Source organism: Tachypleus tridentatus, chromosome 1, assembly GCF_004210375.1.
Source record: "Tachypleus tridentatus isolate NWPU-2018 chromosome 1, ASM421037v1, whole genome shotgun sequence".
Classification (NCBI taxonomy): Eukaryota; Metazoa; Arthropoda; class Merostomata; order Xiphosura; family Limulidae; genus Tachypleus; species Tachypleus tridentatus.
In genome coordinates, this window is record NC_134825.1 from 100,065,884 (window position 1) to 100,081,279 (window position 15,396).

Genomic DNA, 15,396 nt, shown 5'->3' on the forward strand with positions numbered 1-15,396 from the left:
GGACTTGCATTATTTAGTATAAAGTATCAAATTTTGTGATGGTACACATACCACATCAAAAGTTATAGTATAAATACTTGTGTATGTTATACCAAGCCCATTGTCAAAAGCTTAAGAAAAATATGTTAATGAATATCAACAAAATTTGAATCTTACGGTTATATAAAACATAACTTTCTTTTTAAAAATGAAATATAAACTTTTTACTTGAATAAATTTTTTATTTTTTCAAATTGAAATATCTGAATGAAAGTTTCAAAATTAAAATGTAGATGTCTAAACATAGGAATGGCAAATAATGTTAATCTGAATACATTGATTATGTTCCATGTCAATACATAGATACCTTCTACTAATACAAGCTACAACTATGGTGATGGGGGATTTTTTCCTTATGGGTTCTCAGGAACGATGGAAGGAGCTGCCACATGTTTCTATGCCTTTGTAGGTTTTGATATTATTGCAACAACAGGTAAGGCTTAAGTTTGGTATGTAAGTGCTTTATTATGCAGTTAATCTCAACTTTAATGTGAAATTCTTTGAGCAAAAATAACTCCAAATATGAGCACTAAATCTTACAATAAAATTCCATTAGATTTAATTCATTAATTTCAAATATTGAGAATAATTTCTTTCATTCCAAATTATGTTGAATCTTTTATATCAAATATTTTATATTTGTAAGGTATAGTACTTGTACTTTCATTTCATAGTTAATGTAATGTTCTATAAATTTACATTGGTTTAAAATTTTATTCATATTTTCATTAAAAATTGTACTTAAGTTTTAACTAATTGATGTAAAAAAGTGAAATGAAATTGCTTGTTTACAAACTCTACAGGGCTCAATTTTGCATCAAAAGAATAGTGCAATTTTCATTTCCATTCTTGATCACTATTGTTTTAATTATAATGTTAAATATTATAATAAACTATTTTATATATACCATAAATACACACCTCAAAGAAGTATGGAAAACATACACTTTTCAGATAACATAGCCACATCTGAGTACTTTTTTTTTTAATACTATGCAGTTACAAAAAACAGGTTGATATACAGTTTTTCAATTTACAAACAAACCTTAGTCACAGGGGTATCTGAGAAGGTAGGATTCACACAACAGTATGGGTACACAATTCATCAAATGTGACATATTTCTGAAAGTATCTTATCCAAAGGGGAGGAGAGTTAAGATATGCACTTCTCATATCCACAACTTCCTGCATGACCCTCGGTGTGGATTCCTGTACGTGGTGAGGGGACTTCCCAGGGAAGGTTCTGTTCTTTCTGGTTACTTCCTCTGGGATCTCAACATCCACCCACCTGTTTGCCATGCATGGCGACCCGTGAAGGGGAGGAGAGGATCCTGGTGGTTGAGGGGTCCAACTCCAACACACTACTTTGGCCTTGAATAGATGGGCTGCCTTTGGGTGGCCCCCTTGGGTCAATCGGCTGGTCCATTTGGGCTAGAGTCAACCAAGTACCTGTATTGGATGTTCTCAACGGGTGTTGTGGACATTGTGTCCGATGCTGGTGTTTGGATATAGTGCTCATGAAACCCTGGCATTGCTGCAATGTCCTTGCATGACATTGTAGTGCATCCCCTCATAGGGCTCCATGGTGGGTGGGGTCAGTGGGTACCGAATTTTCCTTTTTTCCTATGGAGCGTCCTATGAAAAATTTAAATAAAATAGTGAAAAAACAGTCAATAGGTAAACGACCACGTCTTGAAGACTGAGCAGCAATATTCAACATCTGTAACACACGTACCTCATTTTCTTATATTACATTCTCTTTCAGAAGGAACTAGAGGGACTTGCTGGCTCTCCAAAGTCAGTAAAGAAGCTTTGATCTGGAGACATATTGGTTGAAACATCCACATCCCAACACAGTGAACTCCTCTGAATTCAAATGCAATTGGGGATGTACCTATTGAGGTTACCCCTCATGCTACCTTGAATTCATCATGAGGAGTTATTGTTGAGAGGGATTTGAAGAACGTCCCAGAGTCAGAGATTCTCACTAGTTTCTCCGCTCAAGGAGTTTCTGCAGTAAGGCGCATCTCCACTCGCAAAGATGGAGTTACACTGCCGACAAATATCCTCGTTTTGACATTTACATCACCACTTGCACCTGCCACCATCAAGGCAGGTTATCTAAATTGCAGGGTACAGCTGTACATTCCAAACCCTCTCCGATGTTTCCAATGTCAGAGGTTTGGCCACTCAAAGACGTCATGTTGTGGTTCCCTGACATGTGCTAGTTGTGGTGGCAAGGACCACGATGCCTGTGAGTGTGACATGGAACCACATTGTGTCAACTGCAATGGTTCTCACCCTTCCTATTTTCGTTCTTGCCCAAAATAGTTGGAAGAAAGAGGTGCAGCATTTGAAAATGACTCATAACATTAGTTATCCTGAGACTCGGAAATTGCTGTCCGCCAATTCATCTCCGACATGTGCTGCTACACTTTGTTCCACGACTACAGTGGGAGAGCAGACAGATCTCTCTGTGTCTCCAAGAGAATCGTTTTTAAAACAAATGAAAAGCCTTTTGACCTCCATGGTTAAAAAGGTTGATGAATTAACTTCTACACCCACTCTGTTCCTCCCATACATTCCAACAAACCCCAAGGTCCACATCCTTTGTTTTCAAATACAGGCATTTTTTCAGATGCATGTTTTTCTCCTACCCCAAGATGCAAAACAATCATTCGTTTGCATCCTCAGTCACTGGAATCCCCTTCCAACAACAAAAACCTCCAGGATCCATGGAGGTCAATAGACCTCCTCCGACTAAAGACAGTAAAGAAAAAAGACGTGATCGTAAACCAAAGGGTTCTCCAGCCACTTCACCTACCCGTTCTTAAAAATGGCCACCTTGATACAATGGAACTGTCGAGGTTTACGTTCTAATCTGGATGATATCAAAACGCTGATTGCTTCCTACCATCCTGTTTGTCTTTTTTTACAAGAAACATTTCTCAAAACTGCTGATACTGTCTCCATTCGGCAGTTTTCTCTGTACAGAAATGACAGGCTGTGTGATGGTCGAGTACATGGAGGGGTGGCACTGTTGGTTGATCAACACGTGCCCACCCTGTCATTGTCACTCAACACACCCTTGGAGGCTGTAGCCATCCGTGTTTCCTTGGGTCATACCATCACTGTTTGTTCTCTGTACCTGTCCCCTGGAGAGACATATGATCAATCAGATCTTGATGCTCTCGTTGAACAGTTGCCATCTTCATTTCTAATCCTAGGGGACTTCAATGGACATCATCCCCTCTGGGGAAGTGCTGATATTGATAAGAGAGGTTGCTTCATAGAGCGTATGCTCTCTGATCACAACCTTTCTTTTTTCAATACCGATTCTTCCACTTATTTTCACGCACCTAGTCAGTCCTTTACTGCTATTGATCTCTCAGTTTGCTCCCCTTCATTATTCTCCCATTTTTCATAGAGGGTTGACAATAATCCATAAAGCAATGATCATTTTCCTATACTTTTGTGAGAGACTGGCCGTGGTCGATGCCACCTTACCCACGTGCCCTGGTGGAAGCTGGATCAGGTAGACTGGTCCACTTTCACTGCTCTCGAGGAACTTGATCCTGCCATCATCAGTCAGCTATCAATAGACAACTGTGTGGCAACAGTAACTGACTGTATTATACAAGCAGCTGCTCAGTGTATTCCCAAACCTCGACACGTTTTCCACGATATCCTCATCCACGATAGAATCCTGCCTGCCACATGGCACAGAAGGTTTAAAATGGGCCTGGGATACTTTCTGTAGATATCCCACAGTTTCAAACCACATCGCTTTCCAACGGGCCCCTGCACATGCTAGGTGGGTAAGACGTCAAAGCCAGAAGGAATCTTGGATTAAGTTCACAACTAGCATATCTGCTACCACCAGGTCCAAGGTCACGTGGGACAGGGTTCGAAAGGTCAGTGGGCACTACAATTCTGTCCCCCTCTCAATCTTACTCTCTGATGGCCAAGAGCGAGCTGATGTCCAGAGCATCGCCAATACTCTAGGTGAAAGCTTTTGCTGGGTATCTAGCACTTTTCCTTGTTCCTCCACCTTTTTTGGCCATCAAGACTTAGCCAGGGCATTCACCTCTTTCCTTTCGAACTGACTGTCTCTTTGACTATAATCTTCCCTTTACACTGGTGGAACTGAAAATAGCCCTTCATTGGTCTTGCAGTAACTCTGTTGGACCTGATGATGTACACTATGACATTCTGCGCTATCTCTCTCCTGCTTCTCTTGATATTCTTCTAATTGTTTTTAACTGGATCTCGCAGGAGAATGTTTTTCCTAATGCCTGGCACCAGGCTATTATCTTACCTTTCTCTAAGCCTGGGAAAGATTCCTTCAAACTACCATCCGATAGCTTTGACGAGCTGTCTCTGTAAGACCTTAGAAAGGATGGTTAATGCTCGTCTTGTTTGGTTTCTCGAATAAACCTCCTCTCGCCCACCCAGTATGGGTTCCAACAACAGCGCTCCACTACGGACCACCTGATTTGACTTGAAACATCAGAGAAGCCTTTCTCAAACGACAACATCTTGTATCAATATTCTTTGACATTGAGAAGGCTTATGATACAACATAGAAGTATGGCATTTTGTGAGACCTCCATATATATGGGTTACATGGCCATTTGCCCATTTTTATTAAAAATTTTTTCATGGACAGGAGATTCCAAGTTTGTGTGGGTTTGATACTTTCCTGTTCTTTTCTACAGGAACTTGGGGTCCCTCAGGGCTGTGTTTTGAGTGTCACACTTTTCAGTATAAAGATTAATGCCATCACTGAACAACTCCCTCTCACTGTTGCAAACGGGCTCTATGTTGACGACTTTCACATCTCGTGTCAGTCATTGAACATGAGATATATTGAGCAGCAACTACAAACTGCCCTCAATCGTGTGCTGAAGTAGACCACAGTGAATGGCTTTAATTTCTCTCTCTCTCTAAAACCGTCTGCATGCACTTTTGCTGCCAATGGGGTATTCACCCTGATTCTGAACTCTGTATCGGTGAATTTTTGCTGCCAGTGGTCCCTGAGACAAAGTTCTTGGGGCTTATCTTTGACTATAAGCTGACCTTTATACCACACTTAAAGCAGCTACAGATCAAATGCACAAGAGCACTGAACATCCTGTGTCCTCTCTACCACCAGTTGAGGAGCAGATTGATTTTCTATGTGAAAGATATATCATGCTCTCATTCGATCGAAACTCGACTATGGATCAATGGTCTATGGCTCTGCCAGACCCTCGGCCTTAAAGATGCTGGACCCCATTCATCACCAAGGACTTCGACTCTGCACTGGGGCTTTTCGCACCTCTCCAGTTCAAAGCTTATACATAGAATCTCATGAATCTTCTCTGTACCTTTGCCGTTTGCAACTGTCTTTACTATATTCTTCAAAACTTCGTTCTTTACCACAACATCCCAGCTGGGGATGTTTTCCTTCCTCAGTGGGGCATACATTACTCCTTTTGGCCTTTGCATCCAGGTGCAATTGGATGAATTGGGTCTGACCTTGGATAACATTGCAGAATCCACTGGTCAGCCCACCCCACCATGGCTTATGTGACCGTTCTTCAAGTCATCTGAGAAAGGCAAATACTCCCAATAGGAAATTCTGTCTGTTATTTGATGAACATTTTTTGAACAATCATTCCATTCCAATTTATATGGATGGTTCCAAATCAGGTAACTCTGTGGGTTCTGCCATGGTTTGTTGAGGTTCTGTGGTTACACGCAGAATCCCCTCTCCAGCTTCTGTGTTCATTGCTGAACTGTATGTCATATCTCTTGCTCTGGATCATATTGCAGCTGAGCAGTACTTCAACTGCACTATTTATACTGATTTGCTTAATGGCCCTGGAATCGCTTCACGTTGGCTCACATCCTGTTCTCGCTGATATTCAAAACCGACTGGCCCATTTATCCTTAACATCTCCTTCTCTCCAGTTTTTCTGGATAACAGGTCATGTTGGTATCTTTTTACTGGACATTTGGCAACTCATTATTACGATCTTGCTATGTGTGTTTCAAAACTTCTATTCTTTTACATTTTGATAATGGCTGCTATGACACATAACCCGGAACCAGGACTGGAAAGGCCAACTTCAGGTGACTGACGGTGGTTCTTGAACTTACCTGTTAGTCTTCCTGGCGGGTTATGTTCATTACCATTTTGCTAAAGTAAGTACTTTACAACTTCTGTTACTCTGCTTTCTCTCTTAACATTGTAGACTAGGTGTCAACATTATATTTTTAAATTTTTTTGTTTTACCTTTATTTCCTTTTATGTATTTTACTACATTTACTTTATTTTTACCTTTTTACCGGAGGTTTGGTGCAGATAGCCTAGCTGCTTTGTGCCATAAAACACTAAATCAATCAATCAACTAGCACTATCATCACTGTGCCTATTCCATACATGGACTATGGTCCTGTATTTAGGGCTTGGCTCCGTGCCAGCTGGCAGTAAACTTGGAGTGAGCAATGCGACAACAAGCTTTTCCAAATAAAACCCTATATTGGACTTTGGCTGTCTAACTTTCTTAAGGATTGGAAAGAGAAAGTTGTTCTAACTAGACTACACATTGGTCACAGTTTTCAACTCGTCATTTTTTTTTTATCTGGAACTGATGCACCAGTGTGTAGTTTGTGTAACACTCAAATCACAATTAGCCACATTTTATTTTCTTGTCGGTGTTAAGACTCAATGACAGCACCATTTTAAACATGTTCTGTCCCAAGGTTTGTCCATAATATTGGACAGTGTTATTGGTAATGGTGACACTGTCCACCTTGATAAAGTTTAGGTTTTTAATGTCATTTAAGTGTTTGATATTTATTCATTCATGCGTGCAATTTTTCCGCTGAAACGCGGATTTCCGCAGTTTTCAAACGGCCAACGATCACCCACGAGATTCGTGTAAATTCGAGGAGAAAATATGAGCGATTTTGGGGGTCGTGTAGGTGGTTTTTGAGGAGAAATCGTATTTTTTCAATGTTTATTGCAGAAAAAAAAAAAAATCTGACTGCCATCTTGGAGGCAGTCTCGTTTTGTCTCATTGCAGGTCTCGTGGTCTGGTATCGTGTGCATACCAGAAGATAAAATATTCTCTACGCTCCAAAGAAACAACAGTGATTGAAATGTTTAAAAGGAAAGGTGTTCATTTTGATCCTGTAGACAAGAGAATGTGTAAGGACATTAGATCAGCAGCTTCAAAGTATACCTCAAAGCTGAGGGAGAATCATAAGAAAAGGGCAGAAAGGCTTGAGGCCTATTGTTCTGTGAAATCTGGCCCAGCCACCTTGGCTAAAGAAAAAGTCCAGAAAGCCGCAGAGGCACAGAGAGCTGCCCATTCAGAGAAAAAAAGCTCGGAAGAGAGCACTGGAAACCCTTGTCTTGAAAAAGAGGAAAGTAGCCAAGATTGATTAAAGGAAATTAAGTGATTTGAAATTTGACTGTAATTTATGCGGCAGAGCAGAAGTTGATATCAGTGACTAAAAAACATTTTATTATTATCTGCAGCATACAGTGCCAGTGGTTTATTTTAAAGCATATCATTAATTTTATTTTGAAGTAATGTCAAAGCTTTCCTTGATTTGCTGTTTCAGTTTGTATTGTGAAAGAATGAAAAATATACTGATATTGAGGTACCAGTAATTTACTGACAAGATTGTATAGATGAACAAGTTTTACTGTAGGTAGTCATGTAGAGTAATTTTAAGTAATTTGAAATTTTAATGGAATACATGCAGCAGAGCAGTAGTTGTTGATGTCAGTGACTGTACAAAATTTAATTTCTGAGGCATATCACTGATATCAGTAGTTTAATATTGAACCATATCAGTAGAATTTTTAAGCAATGTCATAGCTTTCCTTCATATGCTGTTTTAGTTTGTATTGTCAATTTGTGAAAGAATGGAAAATTCACTGACATTAAGGTACCAGTAGTATAATGACAAGATTGCATGAATGAACAATTTGAACTGCAGGTAGTCATGATTAGTCAAAAGAGTAATTTTATGTGATTTGAAAATTGTATGGAATATATGCAGCAGAGAAGTAGTTATTGGCAATGACTGTAAAACATTTAATTGGCAGCATACCAGTAGTTGATGATGATGATGTTATTGATGACAAAAAGGATAATAATGAAATGATTTGCATTTGAAATATTTACTGAGTTATTTTGGCTTTATTAACTCATATTACTAATATATTTTGATTTAGAAAAAAATTAAACTGAATAAATAGCAAATAAACAATCTTAAATTTCATTTATTTACTTTATATTTTATTTGTTAATTTTAGATATTTTGATATATCTTCTAAAAAATGAATGCAAATTAAAAGAATAAATCAATCTGCTAAAAACTGTAAATGAAAGTTATAGTTTTTATTAGTTTGATTTAGTCTTTTAATTTCCTTTTGTTATTTTATATGATATATATTGTGTACTTTTCCAACATTGCAATGTCAAAAAACAAAGAAATTATGTCCCAGATTGCACCAAATCACACCAAATAGCATCCATTTTTTTTAAACTTTCCCGGGGGGGCATGCCCCCGGACCTCCTTGGTCAGGCGCGGCTGTGCCACACTGTGGTGCCTCTGGCACCAGGCTATATACCTTTTCATCTTTTTTTCATAAATGTCATTGGCATGCCTGTTCATTACACTTTTTTATTGTGGTTCCCTTTTAAAAGTCTCAATTTCTCTAGTTCGATTTGTAATTGGAAAATGGCCATAACGTTAAATAACTTAACACCTGGACTGGAAAGGCCAACTTCAGGTGACTAACACTGCTGTTTGAACTATCCATATGAACTACCCGTTAGTAGTCCTGGCAGAGTTGTTATTGCAATTCTGCTGCATGTCTTTTAACACTTTTATTACTTTACTTTTCGATACTGGCCATAATGACGCAACCTGGAACCAGGACTGGAAAAGCAAACTTCAGGTGACTGACAGTGGTTCTTGTACTTACCTGTTAGTCTTCATGGTGGGTTATGATCATTACCATTATGCTAGAGAGAGTCCTTTACAACTTCTCTTACTCTGCTTTCTCTGTTTACATTGTAGACTAGGTGTCAACATTGGTTTTATGCTTTTTCTGGTTTTCAATGCTGTTTTGTTTTACCTTCATTTCCTTTTATGTATTTTACTACGTTTAATTTATTTTTACCTTTTTACCAGACTTTTGGTGCGGATAGCCTAGCTGCTTTGTGCCATAAAACACTAAATCAACCAATCAACCAACTTTCTGCATGTAAAAATACAATTTAACATGCATAACAAGTTGTTTAAAGGTTTTTTTTTTTAATGAAACAATTTATTAAATTCATTTTATTGGCTTTTTCTGTGTCCTATGTCCTCAATCTTCACTATCACAGATTGAACCATTTCTCAACTATGATACTATAAAGTTGCCAAAAAATTTAAATCCATCTGTTGTTTTTCTTTCCCCTGATGTTAAAGTTGATCAATGATATCTCATTTGAGTAACCTGTTATACATAAAATTATTTATCTGTATTTTACAAATCCATATTTTGGAAATATATTGTAATGTTACCAAAAATTTTAAAAATGAAATTCTTAAGTAACTTTGGAAGAAACTAGTAAATTACATGCTGAAAGCCAAATTATATGAATGCAATAAAGGTAAACTGTAATGAATAGGCAAATAAAAAAAAAAGAACAAGCCCACCTCATTACTGTGTATTTAAAAAAAAAAAAAAAGGAAACTAATATAAAACTCACTTTAGAATCTATCACAAAGTTTCGGAGATTTGTTTCTGAAGTTTTTTGGTTTTGTTTTGATCTGCTTTTTACCTACATTTGTGTTTTGTTGTTTTTTCCATCAAATTGCAGCTATTAAAAGTAGGTAATGGGTGATCACTTGCCTTGTGTAACCACTGTTAAATAAGAGATTATGGAAAAAATTTTCTCTAATTGTCTGGACTTTCACAACAAATGTAATGCATCCTACCAGTGTAATGGAGTATGCAGTCCGTGTCCTCTATGAATGCTATGAACTGTACAGTACAGTATCGTTTTTAGGGGTTTTTTTTGTTTTTTTTGTACATCCAGGAATATTTTTAATCTAAATAAAGAATAAAACTGGAATATAATTTTGATATCAAGGAATAAATGTAGTTCTGTAAGTCAACTGAGAAAGGTAAAAACTTTCAAAGTTGCATCTCAAGCCTTGTCTTTATATATAAGTATTGTTTGGATTTTATAGTGTAGAAAGTATGCTTCAAGTGTTTGTATTTCCACTGTTAAATAGACTTGAAATATTGTAGATTCAGGATCCTTATGCCCATGTTGTGATAAGGTTGCCCTTCCTCAAGAAAAAAAAAACTTGGAATGTCTCTGGTAATGCCATAAACAGATTACCTCTGTATAAGACTTAACATCCTTACTGTTACAAAAACCTTTGCTTAAATCAATAACAAATAACATAACAATAAAAGAAACCCTTTAAAGATCTATATGAAACCAAAATTTTAATTATTACAAATGAAAACTTTGTCCTATCAAATATTATAAACAAATCTTTTAAAATATCATAAACCCTTGTATAAAATACAAAAATTAAAACATTTTCAATGCAGTACCAACTAACTGTTTTTATACTGAAGAAAAGAATAATAAATATAGAAAGGTCATTTTTCTACTATTTGTTTGGTTTTATGAAGGTTTACTGCTATTTTTTGGGTTCCTTTGGTCCTTCACTTTCTTTTGTCTGAGTATTGTTGTTTAACATGTCACTATCACAACCATGCAGCTGAGTGTGCCATATAGTAGGGTGACTTCTCATTCTCTTGTTTAATGGTTTGAATTTGTATATTTTACCAAATGTAACATTTTCACTCATGCTCCCTCCAAACATTGTTTAAGGCAACTTCAATACCAAGATTTATGATGACAACACTGCTGTCATCATAACAATGCTACTTGCTGATCCAGAGTACATCACATATGAGATGAAGGTGAGCACTCAGTGTTCAGCATAGAACTTTGAATTAATTGGGTTCCTGTGTTTTTACTCTCATCAGTTTGGCTCACCTCCTGTTTACTATATTTCTTGCCAAAATACAAATGCATTTTTTTGGATATTATCTCATAATGAGTAAAAAATAAAGAAATCACTTTGAGGAAATAAACAAATAAATTATCACTTCCACTATAACTGTATCTAGGTAACTGCATCAGACTTTAAGTGACATAGTCTGTGGTAATTGGATATAAGACCAAGCACACAGGTACTTGATATTCACAAGAAGTAGATATTAGAGTACCAGGTATATGGTAGAACAGATGTGATGACTTGTAGTGGTTGCAGAGATGGGACGATTAAGTTTTGAAGTAGAAATGCTTTATTATTGAAGATGAACTTAAAGATGGTAATCAAGTGGAAACCATTAATGTTATAAAGTATAATTTGAATAAATTATATTTAAATAAACAAAATGAAAAAAATGAACATTCACCAATAAATGATCAATTGTCTGTGAAATGCCAAAACTGCATACATAAAGAAGATTCTCCCTGAAGCTGAGCTTTAATCACAAGACAGTAATTTGAGAATATTTCTGTAATATCAAGCAAACTGGTAGTCCTATTCCATAGTATTGGAAAGTAAATATGTATATCTAATTTTTTAACTGTTAAAACATTATCTAGGTGTGTAATGCAGAAAACAGCATGAAACTGACTATCTTTGAACAAAAAAATGATAACTTGTTACATAATTTATTTTGGATGAGTCTCCAATTTATTTATTATGTTATGTACCTTACGTATTGCTATTTTATATAATTGGAATTTTAATTTGAGCTTAGTATTATATGTTAATATGTATTAAATTTATGTTGTGTGCCAACTAGATTGATACACACAATTCCCTTTTTAATGTAAATGTATTTTAATAGACAAACGTAAAAACAATAAAATTTTTATGAATGATTATTACTAACAGTTATTACAAATAATGGTTTACGTACAGGAGTTTTACAAACTTACAAATAAAATATTTTACCCACAACAAGCAAATTAATTCTGAGTTGATATTGTCACACACATCACTTAAGCTAATGATGTCTTTCTTGGCTAGCTTGGTTCTTGTTTGGTTTAACACCATTTTCAAGTTCACTTCTCACCAAGGAGCGTGTTTAATATCCTTGTAGAAATTCTAACATTTGAAGTAATTCCCTGAAGTTGAATGGTTTGTAATGTTTAAAATCTATATTTATGATTTGGGTTAAATTCTGTAGTTTTTCCAATTAATAGTCATAAATCACAATTATAGCTTTCTCTCGGCATTTACCACACTGACTGTTGCTGTCCAGTAATAATAATACTTGTCTCTCGGTGCATTAGTTTTTATGTGTATATCTTGCAATTTTCTCAACGTTTCAACAATATTCTTGCACACTTTTATAAACAAATATTGTCGTTTCTCACTTTTAAGAACATTCTACAAATTTGGAGAACAGGTGGGATTTGCACAATACCTAGCCAAGAATACATATTGCATGCAAAAAAAAAATAATTCAGAAACAAAAGTAGGTACTAAAATAAATGTACAATGGTAAGTTCAGTACTTTTATTGTAGTTGTTTTAAATTATTATCTAGATTTTAATATGAAACATTACTTAAATAATAAATTGGCTCTATTTGATGGGGCAAAGTACATAAACCATTACATGTGACAGTTCTACTTTGATACTTCGTAATATTGCTAAGTAAGCCCAACCTTGTTAGACATTTTTGGATTAAAGCCCAAAAACACCACTAACAGCAAAAGTACTCAACTGATGACTTAATCTCCTATTGCGTAAATGACACCTGCATTTCAGGTCAAGTACCCATCTACAAGAGGGTGAGTGTAAGTTCACGTGTTAATGGCTGTTTACAGGTAGTAAAGAAGAAAAATTGTCAGTTTATAAATGTGTGACAATATGTCAACATTATCTATCACTGAACATAAGCCTAATTGGTTTAAAAGATAAATATCTGGTTACTGCTGGAATGGTAGTTCTCCATCTTGTTAAACCATGCTTCATTGAAGTTGGTAATGAGCATAACAAATCTGGAAAGGATGATAGCATGCGAGTGATAATATTGCAAGGACATAACTGTCTTAGTGCATCACCCAGTTCCACAACATGGAAACCTGAATTAAGTATCTATCTAGATTATGATAACTAGTGTGTGTTCATGGAATATTCTGGTCCACAACACCATGTGAGAGTTACAACTATAGCCATTTCTGCTATAATGGTAATCAGTGAAGTGGGAGATTATTCTGGTGATTGGATGCCACAATTAGTGCTTTGGAAGCTCTGAAAAGAGCAACTTAAGGATCTCTATACAGTTTGGGTGCCCTTTACTGTGTATCAAGGTACATCCATATACAGAGGAATATAGCATGGCACTTGTATTACCAGTACAAGAACAGTAAAGTCTGCTGTGCTGTTAATATAAACTGCCAAACCATGTTTCTTTGACTTTGCTGCAGCTGATTGTTTCCAGAGGTCTACTGCCCAAGATTCTTCAAGCTTCATATAATACAAAGACTAAAGAGCACCAATGTATTACTTACACTTGTGCTAACATTAAACAGTTGTTTCTCTAGCCACACTAATCAAAATGTTTGGAGATGGTGTGAATACTATATGGTGTGTCTGTGTTGCCTTGAGAAAGAACTTGTTGAGATGGAGTAATCTCCAACAGAGAACTGTGGGGTCTTCTCTGCAGAACATAGACCTGGATAATGTTGGTCCACTCCCAGAGGCTGCAAAATGTCATTGGTACATACTTATCACTGTCATCTAAATCATGAATGTGGATAAGAATTATCTATTGGTCAAAATTCTAAGTTCAGTCTATAATCTCAGTTCATAAGATAGGATGGTCACATGATTGAAAGAATGTTGTGGCACTTGCTTTACTTGCCACTAAGTGAATTTTTTTTTGCTTTAAAACAATGTCTGATATTTCAAGAGAATCACTCGTAATCTACTTAAGTAGTCAGAACTTTGCAGAGCATCCAGCTGTTTCATTTGTATGTATATTGAAATACAGTAGTAACATCACAAATAGTAATCCTAACTGATTAGACATTCTATTAAAACGTATCTTAGGAAGTGAGCTATAAATACCCTAATACCATCACCATGTGCACCCCGCTAGTACAGCAGTATGTCTTCGGATTTACAATGCTCAAATCAGGGGTTCAATTCCTCTTGGTGGGCTCAGCAGATAGCCCGATGTGGCTTTGCTGTAAGAAAACACATCCATCACCATGTTTTTTGGATGTTTTTATTTTCATATAGTCTCCCTTTTTATTGTTCATTTTAAACCTTCATTGTCAGAAGTTTAAATTGTGCAACAGTTTTCTAACATTGTAAACATTAAAGACTTCTTGTTTCCTGAGCATGGTGTTTTTATATTTAATGGAAGTAACATTTCAGAAACTGCATCCTTTGCAGCCTGCATATTAACTCCAGGTTCAGTTGGATCATTTTTTAACCAACCTTGCAACAATGAAACTATACAAACTATAACTCTGACTATAATAAGGGTAACTTCAAAAAGTTTGACAAACTTTTAGTAAATGTTACAAATCTGTTGTACAAGAAAAGTGATTTTTTTAAGTATATATAAGGTATGTGTGAACTTGCAAAGCTTTCAATGAGTCAAAGAGAAAGATGATTTTCATGTTAAGAGAAAAATGTTGCTTTTTATTTTACAGTTTTCATATTTCATTTGCACTACTTGCAGATCTCTTAAATATAACTCAAAAGTTTCTTTAGATGAAACTTTATATTTTATCTCGTATATTTTCTCTACCCCAAAACTAAATTTAGTGAAATCATCTGTAGCAAAGGATGAAAATTATGAGATAAAATGAAAAATAGTTTTAGAGAATGACTGCAGATAATTCAGTTATCCTTAATAGCCTCAAACTCGTATCAGTATCACACATTTTCACTTAATTTTATCGTTGTGTTACTCTTTGAACCATGTCTAACTAGTGTAGTGAAGCAATAAATCACCCAGTGAGAGCTCGGTGCAAGTTAATAAAGCATGGAGCTACATCATGCAGTGGCAGCCCATGGGTATTCTTAAAAGATAATTGTTTTTAGGTTTTTCATTTTTCTTATTCAACCTAATATGTTTATAATTTTTACATCGTAGTTACTTTTGTTAAATGCATAACAATAAATAAAACTGTGCAAAAGCAAAAAAATTTGCACTTTTGTCTTGATGCCTTGTGCATTCAGGTGCATGACTTGATAAGCTTTTCATTGATTATCAAAATATAATTCATATAGTTTT

The 15,396-nt window shown here is 35.9% G+C and overlaps 1 protein-coding gene across 8 annotated transcripts in view; it reads left to right on the plus strand.

The window, feature by feature from the left end:
- The window catches only part of LOC143256820 (cationic amino acid transporter 3-like), a 103,236-nt gene that overhangs the window by 38,009 nt on the left and 49,831 nt on the right, over positions 1-15,396 (plus strand). For all 8 annotated transcript variants that reach the window (XM_076514583.1, XM_076514548.1, XM_076514558.1 and 5 more), the window contains one exon: positions 343-472. In XM_076514583.1, the coding sequence (XP_076370698.1) occupies positions 343-472 (130 nt within the window). The remainder of the gene's footprint in view (positions 1-342; positions 473-15,396) is intronic.